We start from the raw sequence: 18,325 nt of genomic DNA, 5'->3' as shown, positions 1-18,325 counted from the left end.
AGACCAAACTCATTTAATAGCTTTTCAGGAGATTAGAGTGATCTAAAATTTGTGATTCAAAGAAAATGAGAAAACTGACATTTCCTTGTTCATTTGATTAAAAATGTTAAATGTGCTAAAACCGTAGAAACTCATTTTCAAACTACTTTGCAATCCAGCAGTCCTCCCAACCCCTAGCTATAGACTAGCTGGTTAGACTCATTTATGTAACAATCTATTTAAAATATTATTCAGGGGAAATTTACTTACAAAAACATTTCTCAAATTATCCTAAAATTCTAGTAGAAAACTATCTTCTACAAGTTTCTTCTAACATATAACGACTCATTATGTTAAAATTATCTTTATAATATGTGTAAAAGATTTTTTTTTTTTTTTTTTTTGAGACAGAGTCTCGCTCTGTTGCCCGGGCTGGAGTGCAGTGGCGCGATCTCGGCTCACTGCAACCTCTGCCTCTCGGGTTCATGCAATTCTCCTGCCTCAGCCTCCCGAGTAGCTGGGACTACAGGCACCCACCACCACGCTCGGCTAATTTTTTGTACTTTTAGTAGAGATGGGGTTTCACTGTGTTAGCCAGGATGGTCTCGATCTCCTGACCTCGTGATCCACCCGCCTCAGCCTCCCAAAGTGCTGGGATTACAGGCATGAGCCACTGCGCCCAGCCAAAAGCTTATTTTAGAATCAATTTGAATACCTAAATAATAGTCTAAAAAGGGAACTCTCGGTATATATAACATTGTTATCTCGTTATCTAAAAACCTAAAAACTTTATTCTAAATATATTTCAGTTCATGTTTCTTTAGGTACTTGTTCCTTTAAAGAACATTAATTGGAATTTATCAAGTAACATGGCACATACTTCATTAACTTGTTTTTTTTTAAGACAGGGTCTTGCTCTGTCACCCAGGCTGGAGTGCAGTGGTGCCATCTGGGCTCACTGCAACCTTAGCCTCCCGGCTCAAGCGATCCTCCTGTCTCAGCTTCCCGAGTGGCTGGAACAATAGGCACGCACAACCATGCCTGGCTAATTTTTGAATTTTTTGTAGAGGTGGGGTTTTGCCATATTGCCCAGGCTGGTCTTGAACCTCTGGGCTCAACTGATCCGCCCACCTTGGCCTCCCAAAGTGCTGGGATTACAGGCATGAGCCACTACACTCAACCTAACTTTATACTTACTTTTTTGACAATTATATGGAGGAACAAAAACTTATCATAGAGGTAAAACTACATACAGTCATGCACTGTGCATAATGACATTTTGGTCAAAGATGGACCACATATATGATGATGGTCCATAAGATATATTAGAGCTGCCTATTCAGGCATCTTTTTTTTTTTTTTTTTTTTTTGAGAGTCTCACTTTGTCATTGAAGCTGGAGTGTAGTGGCACAATCTCCTCACTGAAACCTCCACCTCCTGGGCTCAAGCAATTCTCCCACCTCAGCCTCTTAAGTAGCTGGGACCACAGGCGTGTCACCACGCCCAGCTAATTTTTCTATGTTTTATAGAAATGGGGTTTCACCATGATGCGCAGTCTGGTCTTGAACTCCTGGCCTCAAGTGATCCGCCCACCTCGGCCTCCCAAAACGAGATTACAGGCGTGAGCCACCGTGGCCAGCCTCAGACATACCACTTTTTATACTGTATTTTCACTTTTTTTTTTTTTTGAGACGGAGTCTCGCTCTGTCGCCCAGGCTGGAGTGCAATGGTGCAATCTCGGCTCACTGAAAGCTCCGCCTCCAGGTTTCACACCATTCTCCTGCCTCAGCCTCCTGAGTAGCTGGGTCTACAGGTGCCTGCCACCACGCCCGGCTAATTTTTTGTATTTTCAGTAGAGACGGGGTTTCACCGTGTTAGCCAGGATGGTCTCGATCTCCTGACCTCATGATCCACCTGCCTCAGCCTCCCAAAGTGCTGGGATTACAGGTGTGAGCCACCGCACCCAGCCTACTCTGTCTTTTCCATGTTTAGATACACAAATATTTACCATTGTCTTACAATTGCTTACAGTGTTCAATACAGTAACATGCTGCACAGGTTTCTCGCCCAGGAGCAATAGGCTAAGCACACAGCCTAGATGCGTAATAGGCTACACCATTTAGGTTTATGTAAATACAATCTGATGTTCACACAATGGCAAAATCACCTAAGGATGCATTTCTCAGCATACATCCCCCTAATGTGCATCACTGTATTAAGGATTAAGCAGAACATGCCTACTTTAAAAACTGGAGATCAAAGGAAATATTATCTAAACTGTCCAGATTTTGCATGGTTTTTCCCACATGTACATAAAAATGTACATCTGCTATGGAAGTCGTTCTAAAAGCAAAGGAACTCATGTTGTTTTCTCAATTGTAAGCTGACATCTGAAGACTGAGGAAGTCACACGTTTTTAGAGTTTACACATACAACAAAATACAGGCAACAAGACATTTAATGAATTATTATAACCCCAACACAATGTTTGCTACTGTATTTAAAAGCATTTATTTAAAATATGTCAACCTCCTTCCAAAAGACGGAAGACACATGAGCCCATTTCTTATATCATGAGGTATAAGGTAACAACAACGAAAATCCTAAATGCAAAAGGACCATCAGTTGCCTAAATATAAAATTGAACTTTGGCAAAGATATGAGTGTTATACAGAATAACAGCCAATAAAGAAATACATTAGTTTACACCATTTCCCCATATCATGGCCCTGTCCCCCTGCACTCTTCCCTTTGGAAGGGTGAGTTACAACCCCGTCCCAGAAGATTCAGAATTTTAAATACGTGGTCTGCTGATTAACATTTATTTTTCCTCAAACCTCAGTACTACAGCTATACAAATTACACTTCTAAAATATTTGAAACAGATACTGAATTTATTGGTTGGCTATGAGTAGGAAAATACATCAGTAAAGAAAAAAGACCCTGTATATAAATATAATACTAGCTAATTACAATTTGACCAAGAAGGTTCCACTGAACAGAACAGTAAAAGCCCTTGTTACCGCCAGTCCGTATGGTTTATTCAGTTCCCATCACCCTCATCAAAGAGCTGCCTGGGCGGATGTGACATTCTTTGAGCTTATAGTGCAGATAATGTGCTGGGTTTTGTTACATGAATGGTAAACAAGAGTTAGTCCAGTGCATTACACAATATAATGTACTGTGAATAAAGACTAGATACTTTTAGACACTACTTCAACATACCAGTTATTAAAATTTATGTAACCAAAAAGAAGAGCAAAGTGAACATCTTAAAATACTGGTTATGAATGGTGAAGAACACCTGCTAAAGGAGTTCTTGGAATTATCTGCAACATTTGTACTGGATATTCTGATAGCTTTACTAAAAAAAAACAATGCTGTAATTGTTTTGCCTAGCTTGGCTTTAGTCCTTATATATGACCCCAAAACCTTAGAAGTCAGTATGGAAACTAGTTCCATAAATTTAAATAGTACAAAGTGAAACTCTAAAACTTGAATATTATTATTGAGAACCTGAATCTTGAAAGAGCTTTGAAATTTTAATTTAAACATTTAGAAGTGCATTCTATCCAATTTAATAATGTCCCTAAGTTTGAAAGTGCTAATAACCCCAAGTAAGTTTTCCTGGTTGTCACTAAATCATATTAAACACACACACACACACACACACACACACACATATTTTTGGAGATGTTCTCTGCCTATCTTTGGGACTATTAAAGTTGCACTCAACAATTCATTTCTACAACTTTAGCTTAAATTATGCCATAAGTTAACTTGACGAACAATATTTAAATTCTCAAAGCATAAATAATTACCACTAATATGGTAAAGCTGTACTTCAGGAGATTGGCGACAAGGACTTGGGTGCCTTCAAACTTCTGGTCTTTAAAACAGAAAACATGCCCTAAACTTTTTGTAAGACATTTCTAAAATGGATTTATCCAGCAAAAATACTGAAATGACATTATGGCAACACATTAAATATATTTGTTACAGAATTTTTGAAAAAAAATATACACCGTGAAAACATACTAGTTTTTATTGCATTTTAGGGATTATAGATTATTGAAAATTATTTAGGACACGGAAAATATCTAAAACATGAAACCTTTCTTAACAAAAGCATCATAGTCTATTTTGGTGTGACTGTTCATTCCCTACAGACCCCAAATAGTTCTTCCTCTTTTGAAGGTTACACTTGTAAATCTACACTCTTGGTTCAATTTATCACTGTCCAAATAAGGTGGAGAAGCTGTTCAAACTGATCCACAGAATGCAGTATGCCTGGAAGAGGCAAAACAAGTATTTTCAAGACATAACAGGCCATTACATCTTAATATGTTGCCCCAAATTCAAATATACTGTAGACAATAACAAATACAGATGAATACATTTTGTGTAAAGCTCAAACCTTTAGCATCTAACAAGTGCACTCTAGTTCCAGCATCCATGAAAAGATGACATCCTCCATTAACAAATACAACATGAGTAAGTGCTCCTCCTCTCCCGCTTCCATAAAGCTCTCTGGACCTGTGATTACATAATGCAGATCGTAGGAAAAGCTGCTTCCTCAGTCTCATTAGTCCAACCAGCTCCAGCTCACCTTCACTGGAAATTGTCATGATGCACATTACCAACACAGTGTTCAGGAAAAACGAGTAAACATACCTTTTATTCACACTTTACGAAAAAAACCAATAACAAAACCCCATAAAAAGTTATGCACTGGTTCTACATCAATACCAGCTTTCCAATGTACTGATTATAAACTGGATGTGTTTGGTGTCAGCACAACTTAAACAAAAAGCAAAAAACAAAACCAAAACATCACAATGAAATCCTAGAAAAAACAAAAAACAAAAAACCCTCAAAGGAAAAAACAGGTCCAAGACCAAGATTCAACATCAAAACCTTTTGGAGAATTTTCTAAAAGGAGAAAAAAAAAAAAAAAAAAAAAAAAGAATCATTTCCAAAATGACTCATTCTCTGTATAAAAATTGTTAGTAAGAGTCAGTATTTTTTTTTCCTAATGCTCACATGGCGTCCTTTTGCTCCCCTGCCTGCAGTTGAAACAAAAGCAGTTTGACCAAGCTCCCTCTGCATTCATTTGACTTTTGAGAGAAGAATGAATAAATGAGAGCAGACCATGTACATGTTCACTTTGCAAAGTTAAAGCTGGTTTTCATCTCTAAATGGCACTACGGGCAAAATAGACGGTATGATGTAATTTTTATCTTGCTTGACATACTAAAATGACTTAGTCATTTTAAAAATGATCTGAAGAATTGTCTTAGGGACCTGTTTTGAAAATACATCTAATTCATACTGCTTCATAAATGGAAAATTACTTCTTCTTAAAAAAGGAATGATTAAAACAACAACAACAACAACAACAACAACAAAAAGACTAAGGAAAAGACACTACCGACAAAAAGAATTCACATGATAGTAGTATTCTGGGTGACAAGCAGCACACTGCAATGACACCGAGAAGCAGTGCTTGGATCTGGTGAGCAAAGATCCAGGGACTCACCCTATAACATGTTCCAAAATGTGATATTCAATGCTTCACAATGGGAAAAAGCCACAGCTCATACAAAAGCATTTTCATAAAATTCTCACAAATGTTAAACAGTATTTTAAAAATATAAAAGAGGATGCACAGATTTTCTCTGCATGCACAGGCAGTGCTTGGTGAGAACAAATTTAGGCAGGCACAGTGGAGATAGGACAGGAAGTGTCTCAAAAAGAGTTAAGAAGCTGGACCTAAGCAGCTGTAGGTTTTTAACTTTAAAAAGTTAAAGATTTAAAAATATCAGAATGTACATATATCAACCATTACATTCAGTCCATAAATGTCTACAGATCATCACTGTTCAGCTTATCTGTCCTAGTAGATAGTTTTCATAAAAATTCATGAATAAGTTGCCTCTGGTCTGAAAACATCCTAAGGTTGAAGCAGATTTATATGTAAAGAACCATGTTCTCAATTTAAAAAGAAAGTAGTACAAAAGGGCTAACAAAACCCTAAGAGTGCAAATCATGAGCAGAGAAAGTCTGTTGCAGCTTCTTTTACAAGCTGGCCTTTATAACACATGAAACAGGTTTAAAAAAAAATTTAGCCTCAGTTTACAATACAATCATTTCCAAATGATTTTTTTTAGTACAAAATTTCATAAATCAGGTCTTCTGTGGATCATATACAATCATAAAGGCTAAATTCAGATTCTGTACTTTACAAACAAGTCTGAAAAAGGAGGGAGTAAAGTATGGAAGAATGGTCTCTGGATGTTGCTACTGGCCTCAAAAAAGCAGTGCTACAGATTTCTGTGTGAAGAGAATACGCTGTTCACACATTTTCCTATTCCCAGGCATGAAAATATTCTATTGGGTAGAAGAAATAGGAAAATCTCTTATGACAAATGAAAGACAGGTGCAAACACACCAATCCCTGTCTAGCAGTATAAAGCATATTGGGCTCAGAATTTGTCTGTTGCTAGCACCTGGCTTTCATACTATATCCTTATCAAATAATCAGATTGAAAGTCCAAATCATTCTTAAGCAAAAATCCTCAGTGGCCATACCTCACTCCCCTATGTTCAGATTTTCATAAGTTTACAAGTGAATCAAGGCTGTCCTCTGAAGGTGCTTGACTACCTCCTGCCAGGAAGGTGGATGCCGTTGACTTGGGGCAGGAAAGGCAGTAAGAGCTCCAGTTGTGCAAAAAGTGAGAAGTGGTCAGAGGGGATGAGGGGGTGCGGGCAGCCACTGATGTTATTCTCAACCAGCCAGTGGTGGTCCAGAGGGCCCAGGATGCCTAAGGTGTTCAGCTGAGGTTTAGAATAGAAAATGTAGTCGATTATACCCTGAAAAACAACAGAAAAAAAGATAAGCACCATATAAGACAACACTAAAATCCTCAGTGCTTTCAAGACATGCCTTTATGTCATGTTTGGTGAACAGAACAGAACAAGTGAAACTTACTAGCTTGTAGGATGAGGTCTGTACTACATACACCAAATGGTCCCCATGCAAAATGTCAAATCTAGCAGAATGAAGCGTTCTTCTTATCTGGATCTTTAACAAGACCTAAAAGGCCTTTCAGGATGCAGCCTCTGCTTCTCTTTCCTAGCCTAATTTGTGCCACTTTCCCTGCTGCCACACTAGCCTTTGGAATGAGAAAGGGGTGAGGATGTGAGGGGACCTATAGGTACCAAGTTCTTTCCTGCCCCAGGATGGACGGACGGACACACACACACACACACACACTCACACACACACACACTGCCCCCCTCCACCATTCTGCCTGGAACACTTTCTTCTACTTGTTATGAGGTCAATTCCTTCTTAATCTTTCAATGTCAGGTTCAACTGCTTTCCAAAGACCTTCCTGAATCCTGCTCCTACCTACTTACTACCCTACCTCCCACCACGGATTCACTTCCCTTGCTAATGGCCATCTCAAGGTGTAATTATCTACTCATTTGTGTGGTTGAGACTTGTCTCTCTCATCACACCTCAGCTCCATGAGGGCAGGACTGTCTCTACCTGACCCCCTTTTCTCTCAGCAGCACCCCGCCATGGCATCTACTAAACTGTTCCCATCTGATGGTTCTGCTCCTCCCCTCTACATGCTCTTGGCCAAACGTACTGAAGCACATTCAAGTGTCTTCTTCCTGCCACTGTATCAGCAACAGAAAGAGAAAGAAAACGCTAAGCGTTCCCACTCTTTGGCTGCTACCCATGCCTTCTCTTCAATGTCTCCTGAAGAACCTGAAAGGAAGGGGCACCTGAGGATAAACAGGGGTTTACTTTCTATGCTCTAAGGTGCAAGGGCTCCTGAGATACTATCTAAACTCTTACTTACACTCTGACAGTCTAATCTAAATGATTACTTTTCCAGCAGCTTAGAAATAGAAAGCTGGGAGTTAAGAAATTTTTAAGAAAGCAGAAATGCAAAAAGTAGTTTAAAAGGGCAGCTGAGCCAGATGTGGTAGCTCCCGTCTATAATCCCAGCACTTTGGGAGGCTAAGGCAGGAGGATTGCTTGAGGCCAGGGGTTCAAGATTGGGCTAGGCAATATAGCAAGACCTTGTCTTTACAAAAAATTACCAAAAAAAATGATATGGGTATGGTGGCGGACACCTGTAGTCCAAGTCAGCGGGGAGGCTGAGGCAGGAGGGTTGCCTGAGCCCGAGAGTTTGAGGCTGCAGTGTGTTATCATCACATCACTGTACTTCAGCCTGGGCAAAATGAGTGAGACCATATCTCTTTTTAGAAAAAGGACAGTTGAACAAAAGAAAGTGAGAGCCCTAAACAATCACTAACGTTAAAAATGGTGAAAGTCTGACCAGGTGCGGTGGCTCATGCCTGTAATCCCAGCACTTTGGGAGGCCAAGGTGGGTGGATCACTTGAGGCCAGGAATTCAAGACCAGCCTGGCCAACATGGTGAAACTCCGTCTCTATTAAAGATACAAAAATTAGCCAGGTGAGGTGGCGCATGCCTGTAATCCCAGCTACTTGGGAGGCTGAGGTATAAGAATCACTTGAACCTGGGAGGTGGAGGTTGCAGTGAGCCGAGATCACGCCACTGCACTCCAGCCTGGGCAACAGAGCAAGACTGTCTCTAGGGGGAGGAAAAAGATGTATCTTAGAAACACTTAAAAATAGCTAATATAAATCACATTTTGGCATGCAAGAGTTTACTTTCAGTTAAATTAAAATGTAAGAGAAGGAACATCTTACCCCAAATGCCACCCAAACTAGATAATTATGGTGCTGCATATCTAGCTATTAGTAATGAGAATATAAGAAACATAATTGTCCCCAAAAGGTGAAAAAGTCAACTTAGGAATTTTACAGATTATTTCATGTGACTTCTTATCCTGAAAATTATTAGAATAAACATCTACAAGGTAAGGATGTGACACTGATCACATGGACTTCTAAAAAAGAGTAATAAAAGAGTATTACTGGCTGAGCACAGTGGTTCACGCCTGTAATCCCAGCACACTGGGACGCTGAGGTGGAAGAATCATTTGAGGCCAGGAGTTCAAGATCAGCCTGGGCATAGTGAGACCCCATCTCTACAAAAAATACAAGAATTAGCCAGGCGTGGTAGTAGGCGCCTGTAGTCCCAGCTACTAGGGAGGCCGAGGTGAGAGGATCGTTTGAGCCAGCATGGTTGAAGCTGCAGTGAGCCATCACTGTGCCACTGCACTCCAGCCTGGGTAACAGAGTGAGACCTTGTCTCAAACAAAAAACAAAGAATATTGCTGTCAATGAATTCAAGACTGCTTCATTCCAGTCTGAACACACAGCCACAGTTTTAAAGACATAATGATGTATCAGAACACCTGCCAGTAAAATACAGGTTTGAAAAACTTATCAGTCTCAAGACACACCTTGAAATCAAATGTGTAATTCGTGTAAGGCATCAGGCCGCTCTCATAGGCACTCTGTAACTTGAAGCCATGAGTGATCCTTCCATTGGTGGTTCCATTCTTCCCATGACAGCTGAAGTTTGTGAGACTTTCATTATACCTCAACTCCTTAAAGTCTTTGTGATTTGTTTCTACTCCACCTGTGCTCAAATATTCTACAACACCTACAATGAAGACAAATTTTTTTATTGTCAAATATATACAAAAAGTAATTTTAAAAGATCATGCAATAGTAAGAAGTTTTAAACTACACATACTCCCACGTTCCAAAATGTTTCCTTTTACATTTGCCAGGACTTGCCCACATCTATTTTTACACAGTTGTCATCACAGAGTATTGAATAGTTTATACTTTGCTTTATGAACATGTGTCTTCCCAATTATCGTTCTTTAATGGCTGCACAATGCAATTGGGCTGGTGGATAATATTTACTGGTTACTTATTTTGTAAAATGCAGGTTGTTTCCACTTTTTACAAAGAATTAAAGATAACACCATGATCAGCAACTTAGTACGCAGACTTCTGGCTTACGCTCAATTATTTACTTGGTATAAAATCCCAAGATTAGGACTGAATGTGCCATTTTATAATGCTGCCAACTATGGAAGAGAATACCACCAGCTAGTTACAGGGCAAACGTCCACATCCCTGGTGAAGTATTTTCCCAATTTACTAAGCATAAGATGGGCTATGAAAATATACTTTCATTTACATTTTATTCACAAATTAGCAAGGCTGGACATTTTCTGACCCGCCTGCTATTATAATACTGTATTTCTCAATGCTGAAATGGGTCTTGGATATTAATGTTTGACCAGATTTTCTCTTTACTCCTCAGATACTTTGTAGAAAGCATGTAGAGAAATTGTCAGAGACTACTACTCAACTGCTTCAGGAGCAGTAATCCCCAGATAACTTGATGAGATGAAATAATTACAGATTTCAGATAGCTTTGATTTTCCCTGAAATTGAATTTTAACTCAGTTTTTCTTTCTCTCTCTTTTATTATCATATTATTATTATTTATAGTCTCGCTCTGTCACCCAGGCTGACGTGCAGTGGTACAATCTTGGCTCCCTGCAACTTCTGCCTCTGGGGTTCAAGTCATTCTTGTGCCTCAGCCTCCCGAGTAGCTGGGATTACAGGCGTGCACTACCACGCCTGGCTAATTTTTGTATTCTCAGTACAGATGGGGTTTCACCATGTTGGCCAGGTTGGTCTCGAACTGCTGGCCTCAACTGATCTGCCCACCTGGGCCCCCCAAAGTGCTGGGATTACGGGCATGAGCCACGGCGCCCGGCCAGTTTCTTTCCTCCTAAGGGCTCTATCTATTGTGATGTCAAGAACGTGCTTCCAAATGTGCGTGTGTGTGTGTTCATGCGTACATGCACGTCCAAGGAAGAGTATTCCTGTGTGTATAAATGAGTTGAAACACAAAAAGAAAGAAACGGTTTGTTATTACAAGGGCTATTGTTTATTGTATACTATCCACGGAAAGAGCGTTCCAGATCGGGCTTTCTGTATTCTACATTTTAATAAAAATCAAGATCCTTGCTCTTTGTCAAAATCGCTTGACTGATATGTGTGCAAATAAAGGAGCTCATTTTCCACCTGAGGTGTATTTTTCTAATCAAGTTATAAATACATGCAAAATTGAGATTCTATAATTTTAACTCAAATTTAAACTATGATTATATTACCACATGCTGGAATCCCAAAGAGGCTGTCTTAATAACCATAATTATCTCTGACTTGGGAGTAATAAAATGGAACTACATACGTTCTTTAAAGAGTTATTTCACGTTATTGCTTATGTGTTTATTCAAGATAATTAACATCCTTCTCAAGTTTCCATAATATCGTTTCATCTTCAAAATGGCCCCTCCACCCCAACATGATGTTTAAAACCTGCTCATAGCTGCCATTACAAACTGAATTTTTATTTGGACTTAATTTGGAATGATCAGAAACAAAACATTACTAAATCATCCTATGTCAAAAAATATTCTACATAAAATCACATTATTTTCTTACCAGAGTCTGGCAAAGAATTAAGATCTGCACATAACACAAGTGGAATAGTTCCAAATTCTCCCAAAACACTGGATTTGAGGTTGCGAGAGGCTTTATCAATAATGTTCTTCACTTCTGAGAGGAACATCATAGTTTGTACCAACTTCACATCAGAGTATTCAGGGTCCCAATGCATGTGGGCATTAGCCACAAGAATAAGTTGTTTTTCTGTTCCAAGATGTGGCTTTCCAGCTAAATTAGATAAAAACGAAACAAAGAAAGAGACAAAACCCGCCCATCAGCCCATATATTCTTACAGCGTCTGAAAGCAAATAATCTCTCAGAGTCCCAGAATAGAAAAGACACCTAAAATTCCCACCGGATGACTGAATGTGCCCTACAACAAACCCGAGAAATACACATCTAAACCTGGGCTGATGCTTCCAGCACAAGGCATTCACTATTTGTACAAAAATAGCCCTATTTGGGACAGCTTGATTTTTAAAATTCTGTCTCCTTGAAACTTTTGGTCTTAGGTTGGATGTCCTAAATCAAGCCTCACAAAATTACATCTAAACCCTCTTTCTTAGATTTAAGACAATCGTTAAGTCCTATTTCCATTTTTTCTATACTTCACATTAAATTTCTCCAGTTCCAACTGTTCCTCAAGTGACACAAGTTTCGGCTCCCAGCATAATGGTCACTTGAAATATGCTTTCAATTTGAAGTGGTCCATTTATCCAAAACCCAAGACCTTTAAAATAATTATTTTATTTATTTATTTATATTTATTTATTTATTTTTTTTTTGAGAAGGAGTCTCACTCTGTCACCCAGGTTGGAGTGCAGTGTGACAATCTTGGCTCACTGCAACCTCTGCCTCCTGGGTTCAAGCAGTTCTCTCCCTCAGCCTCCTAAGTAGCTGGGATTACAGGTGCCCACCACCACACCCAGCTAATAAAATGATTATTTTAAATAGATCAGGAAAAGAAGTTAGCTTACAGAATATCTTTGCTGCCAAAAAATTACAAAAGTGTATGGAGTTCTTACCCCTGAGCAGTTATTTTAATTAATATTTACTTCAACATTTATTTTATATGAAAAATTCTTAGAAGCAAAAAAAAAAAAAGGTTTTTTAATGCTTTTCAAGGCTTCTAATACTTTAATGGGCAATGCTTTCTCATGTTAAGCTTTGTGGTAGAGAAAAAGAGATACATTTTAGGAAAGACAACTTCTCACTGAGTTTCTTCAGGTGTTAGACAAGACCATGAATACACAATGAAATTTCTGTTTTCTATTCTTTTGAAGATGTCTAGTCAGAGCTGGTCAATTTTACAGGAAGTGAAGGGCACTCACACGGCATTTCAATCGATTCCTTCCGAAGTTCTAGCAGTACTGCAACCCCAATGTTATCTTTTGTCATGACTCTGTTCAGCATAGCTTCAGACCCCTCAGAATTTGCCATGGCTAGCTGATTAAATTCAACAGTGTGTTTCTGAACCAAAGTAAATCTAAAACAAAAACAACACACACACACACAGAGAGTTGGGAATACCAAGAGGTTAGCTTTGTGGGAAACGTAGTTTTCCCAAACTTCCTTAACAGATACGATGGCACTTAAATCACATTACGGAAAACCCTCCACGTTCAGCACCAAGGTTCCCACATCCATTTAAAGTTGCTCTCAGTCTGTTATTGATACAAATAACAACTTGAAATATTTTTACAACTGAAGAAAATGTAGTCATCTTCTGTTTAAGTTTTATGTTGGAATATTCTACCTTGTAATTTTTAAACAATTCTTTTCTAAAGTATGGGTTTAAGAATCCCTGTACCATCATAGAGGGAATTTTAACTACATGGTATTTCAATTAACAATTGGGAGTTAAACCCTAGTAAACACCTGAAGAAACAGCAGTACTTTAAGCATGTCTCCAAAACAAGGTTGTTTCTGATGATTAAAAACAAACAAAAACCCCCCAGGTCAAACAGTATTCTTTGCTTGAGTAATAATATAGTGCCTCATTCTCTCATTTGCCAATTAATTTCCACACCCTTGGCCCCCACCCTGCAAATACTGAGAAAACGTTCTTTTTTAAAAATAAGATGACTTACTTTTCTGTCTTGAAGAATATTGCACAGCCATCAACATGTTTCCTTTCTTGTTCTGACATTGTCCTAGCTCTAGACTTAGGACTGAAGAATCCATTATAGCCACGTTCTTTCAGCTCTACCAGAAAAAAACTGTAATACTGTTCCGTTTCAACCTCCTGAAAAGTTGTAAACAGCACAGTTATTTCATAAGACAAAAATTAGTCTGCATATTAACTTCTATGTATAGTTTGAGAGCTTGAAATAATTTCAAAGGACTGGTCTGCAGATTAAAGAATGTAACATCTTTTCGGGCCGGGCATGGTGGCTCATGTCTGTAATCCCAGCACTTTGAGAGGCTGAGGCGGGCGGATCACTAGAGCCCAGGAGTTCCAGACCAAGCCTGGCCAACATGGCGAAACCCCATCTCTACTAAAAATACAAAAATTAGCCGGGCATGGTGGTGCATGCCTGTAATCCCAGCTACTACGGAGGCTGAGAATCACTTGAACCAAGGAGGCGGAGGTTGCAGTGAGCTGAGATCATGCCACTGCATTCCAGCCTGGGGGACAGAGAAAGAGCCTGTCTCCCCACCACCAAAAAAAAAAAAAAAGTAACATCTTTTCAACACTATTTATCTGAAACCAACTGGAACAGCGACTTGTCATTTTACAGGTACTAGGTACCAAGGGCAACTCATTGTTGCTTAGGAACAGTGAGTGAAAGACACACTTCTATGCATGTGTATTTCCTCATGTCTTAGAACTGACGTGGAACAAGAACCACAGAGGTCGACGGACTTTACAAATCATAACTTCAGACCCTTGGGCAGAAAGTAACATGCTCAAGATCATACGAGTGACTATGAGAGTTGCACCGAGAACCCAAAATGTTCGTGTACCAAGTCAGTCCTTTTTACACGGTGCCTTAATTGTTCTAGCAACATGGTCGGCAATGCAAGTTATAGCTTGACCATGCCAGAATTTCAGTAACTTTGCCACCCAATTCAAAAATAGTGCAGGCACGCTGGAGGGAGAAGGAAGGTGAGTATTTAGCGGTCATGGCAAACGCGTAAATCCCAGCTTAACACATTTGCCTATTTTGCAACATAGCACTAAAAAGCAAAGCAGGCAGTACTCCCAGGATTCACTAATAACAGAAAAAAGCAGTACTTTGAGAACTACTGAAGCTGAAACTTCAAATGTATTCCTAGTTGCTCCTTGCTTTATCAATGCTAGGTCGACTGTCTTCTGTCTGACTTACCTGAAGACTTACGATATCAGCATTGCAGCTCAAGATTTCTTGAATAATGGCCTTTTTCCTGTAGTCCCAGTTTAGCGCCCATGATGGACAGTAGCCGTATAACTGCCGGGTCGCATATTTATCACAAAGAACATTATAGCACATGACAGAAAACAAGGCTGTAGGAAAGATAACTTTACTTATTCACACACGTGGCAGAAAAAAATATATAATTAATTTCAGTAATGGTTTTCACTTAAATGTTAAGTTTGACCGTATTCATTCAATCTATAGTCACTGAAAAGCTACTATACGCCACATATGGGGGATAAATAAAAGACGGATAACGCAAGCAGGATAGATAAGTGAACAAGTTAGAATACAATGTACACCTGCTACAGAGGTAGGCACAGAAGGTCTGGAAGTGAAAAGTCTAAGCTCGTGAGCCCTTCAGTCTCTGAGCCTAACATTCCTCATTTCTATACTCCTTCTACCATGCTACCAACTGTTAATGTAAGATGTGGAAACTGGATAGGTAGTTTCCTTAATAGGCATGCCTCATTTTCTTCTACAGCACAACTATTGTTATTTCATGCAAAATGAAAATGGTATCACAGACCAAATTTTGTTACACGCGCCATGAAAGCTCCCAAACTATTTACATAGAATTTAGGTTAAAAGGAGATGAGCAGTCATTAGTTCCACTTTCCTTGTAAGGGTTTGGCTCTCTTATAACTCGGTAGTGTCAAATCCGTTTGGAACATGCTAGGATTTGGAAACTTCTCATAGAGAAAAATTTGGGTGTATTCATTTTAAGTGAATTTCATCAGTACACTACAGAAGGGTTTCTCAACAAGAGTCGCACTACTGACATTTCAGGTGAAGTCTGTTGTGGGGGCCTGTGCCGTGTACTATAGAATGCTGAGCAGCATCCCTGGCCTCCATCCACTAGACGCCAGCAGCACCTCTCCCCAGTTATGACCATCAAAATTGTCTCCAGACATTGCCAAATGTCCTCTGGGGGATAAACTGCCCGTTTGAGAAGCACTGCTTTATAGCACACTTTCTATATAGCACAACGTAGTATACATAGAGGTCATGTGAGCAAGAATTCTTTTTTATTACCTCCCAAACCAAATCAACCTTAAACATTCTATCTTAATGCTACCTGTAATCTAAGCATGCTGACAATACTGTTAGGCTTATAGAGACTGAGCAAAAATAACAGTTAAAAAATAAAAGACTACCAACCAGTTGGCCTTGTCCTATCTGGTTCTTGTAACATAATCCAAGACCTTGGAGGTGGTTGTTCTGTTGTAACTAGTTGAATAGAAAATACAGAATTAAGCAATATTCTTACACGTCTTCCTAATAAAAAGGTTTAAACAAATAACCACTTACTTCTTTTTGCAGTACCTGACAAATTATCAAGCAAATAGTTCAGCAGCCGTCTTGTTCCATCTGGTTCCTGATAAAGGTTCAATATATCCTGGGTAAGGGGATTTCCTGGAAATATTTTTGAAATAAGTAAAATGAAACTAAGTAATAAAATGTTTCAAAATTTTAAAATGTATCAAAATTATCAGATCATCCATAACTATGTTATAGTTACTAGTAAGATGTCAGACTATAGAAAATATTGTTTTTTCAGTTTTTGATATGAGTAAAAATGATTCATACCATGTTCTATATACACATTCAAAACATAATATTAATGGGCTGATGTCAATCAGAAATGCTCTAGCAGTGCTCTATATCTGACCCTGCCTTGCCAACACTTTCAATAATACAAATGGTTATAACAAACAAGAGTGAGCAAAACACGAACGGGGCAGGCAGGTGACTGGGAGAGTGGGTGGGCAGAGGAAACAGTGAAGGGAAGGATGAAAGCCAGCGTAATGCATCAGAGAATCAAAACTCTACAATGTCGCAAAGCTAACAACAAAACATCCTAATGACAAATATACACTTGCACTTAGATTTTTTAAAGTCATACTGAACAAAGCAACAAAATGGGGCTGACTTGGCTTAAGAATTAACTCACTAAGGAGGGGGAAAAAATCCCAGGGCCATGAGCCATCTGTAAATTCAATAACTGCTTTGTTCCAAAATGAGAGCAAAAACAATGATTTACATATACCTACAAGAGTCTCAAATCCTCTCAGAAGGGTTTCTTATGTACATGAGAATAAAAGTACAAATAACAACAGTGCAGCGCAGGGTTTCATAGAGCAAAGTTCCTATCCATCATACACAAGCATTGTGTATTATTCTGGATGCCACAGCGCCATTTTAAGAAAATCAGACAAATTCTGCAGTTTGAAGAAGGCAGATAAAATGGTCAAAGATGTTAACCATACCAAATGAAGAAAAACTAAAGGATATGGTAGATAAGAATGATCAAAACCTAAAGGAAGTGTTTTTTCCTATTCTCTCATAAAAGACTGGACTCAAAGAGCAGAAGGAAGACACGCCTGTAATCCCAGCACTTTGGGAGGCCGAGGCGGGCGGATCACGAGGTTAGGAGATCGAGACCATCCTGGCTAACATGGTGAAACCCCGTCTCTACTAAAAATACAAAAAAAAAAAACAAAAACAAACAAACAAAAAAAAACAGCCAGGCGTGGTGGCAGGTGCCTGTAGTCCAGCTACTCAGGAGGCTGAGGCAGGAGAATGGCGTGAACCCGGGAGGCAGAGCTTGCAGTGAGCCGAGATCACGCCACTGCACTCCAGCCTGGGCAACAGAGTGAGACTCTGTCTCAAAAAAAAAAAAAAAATTTAACAGGAAAGGCCAAGGCCGAATAGAAGAGGTTGGCAAACACTGTTAACTATTTGAGACACCCTGTGCTGTGAGGCAGTGGAGTATCCTTCAAAGAAGCTGAGTTGCATGGATGGGAAAAATGGCAAAGTTCATTTATCTTTAAGTTCTTTCAGTTTTAAGATTCTAGGATTCTAAGAATTATAAAAAGAAAAATGTGCTGCTCTAAGTGCAGAGTAGGTATTTGCAGGAAGGCAATTACAAGAGTACCATTCTCTCATGTGTGTGTGGTTCTTTATACCCACCACAGCCTTTTCATGTTTTCACTGAGTCACAATCCCGTGAGATAAGCAGTTACAACCTGAAGCTTATCAGGACCCTTTGTGAAACATCTTGAGAAAATGAAGTCAACTGAAAACTTCTCGGTATCAGGTAAACAGCTCATTCTAACCAGACCTACAGTGATGCTGTTTTCTTTTTCTGATTTTTTTTTTGAGACGGAGTCTCGCTCTGTTGCCCAGGCTGGAGTGCAGTGGCGCGATCTCGGCTCACCGCAAGCTCCGCCTCCCGGGTTCATGCCATTCTTCTGCCTCAGCCTCCCAGGTAGCTGGGACTACAGGCAGCCGCCACCACGCCCGGCTAATTTTTTTTTTTTTTTGTATTTTTAGTAGAGATGGGGTTTCACCGTGTTAGCCAGGATGATGTCGACCTCCTGATCTGCCCATCTTGGCCTCCCAAAGTGCTGGGATTACAGGTGTGAGCCACCGCGCTCGGCCGATGCTGTCTTTTTAC

General features: G+C 39.4%; 1 protein-coding gene across 5 annotated transcripts in view; it reads right to left on the bottom strand.

Moving 5' to 3' along the window:
• Positions 1-2,466: 2,466 nt before the first annotated feature.
• CNOT6 (CCR4-NOT transcription complex subunit 6) overlaps positions 2,467-18,325 on the bottom strand; it is an 84,858-nt gene continuing 68,999 nt past the window's right edge. For 4 of the 5 annotated variants that reach the window (XM_055389526.2, XM_031011034.3, XM_063707079.1 and 1 more), the window contains 8 exons: positions 16,177-16,281; positions 16,027-16,095; positions 14,797-14,954; positions 13,558-13,712; positions 12,799-12,953; positions 11,465-11,695; positions 9,391-9,593; positions 2,467-6,852 (listed from right to left, as the gene is read on the bottom strand). In XM_055389526.2, the coding sequence (XP_055245501.1) occupies positions 6,640-6,852; positions 9,391-9,593; positions 11,465-11,695; positions 12,799-12,953; positions 13,558-13,712; positions 14,797-14,954; positions 16,027-16,095; positions 16,177-16,281 (1,289 nt within the window). In that variant the 3' untranslated portion in view covers positions 2,467-6,639. The remainder of the gene's footprint in view (positions 6,853-9,390; positions 9,594-11,464; positions 11,696-12,798; positions 12,954-13,557; positions 13,713-14,796; positions 14,955-16,026; positions 16,096-16,176; positions 16,282-18,325) is intronic. The other variant, XM_031011035.3, reaches the window with a different exon arrangement.

The sequence above is a fragment of the Gorilla gorilla genome, chromosome 4 (genome assembly GCF_029281585.2).
Source record: "Gorilla gorilla gorilla isolate KB3781 chromosome 4, NHGRI_mGorGor1-v2.1_pri, whole genome shotgun sequence".
NCBI classification, from domain to species: Eukaryota; Metazoa; Chordata; class Mammalia; order Primates; family Hominidae; genus Gorilla; species Gorilla gorilla.
Note: the sequence above shows the minus strand (reverse complement) of the source record. Positions and strands in the feature narration are given on the sequence as shown.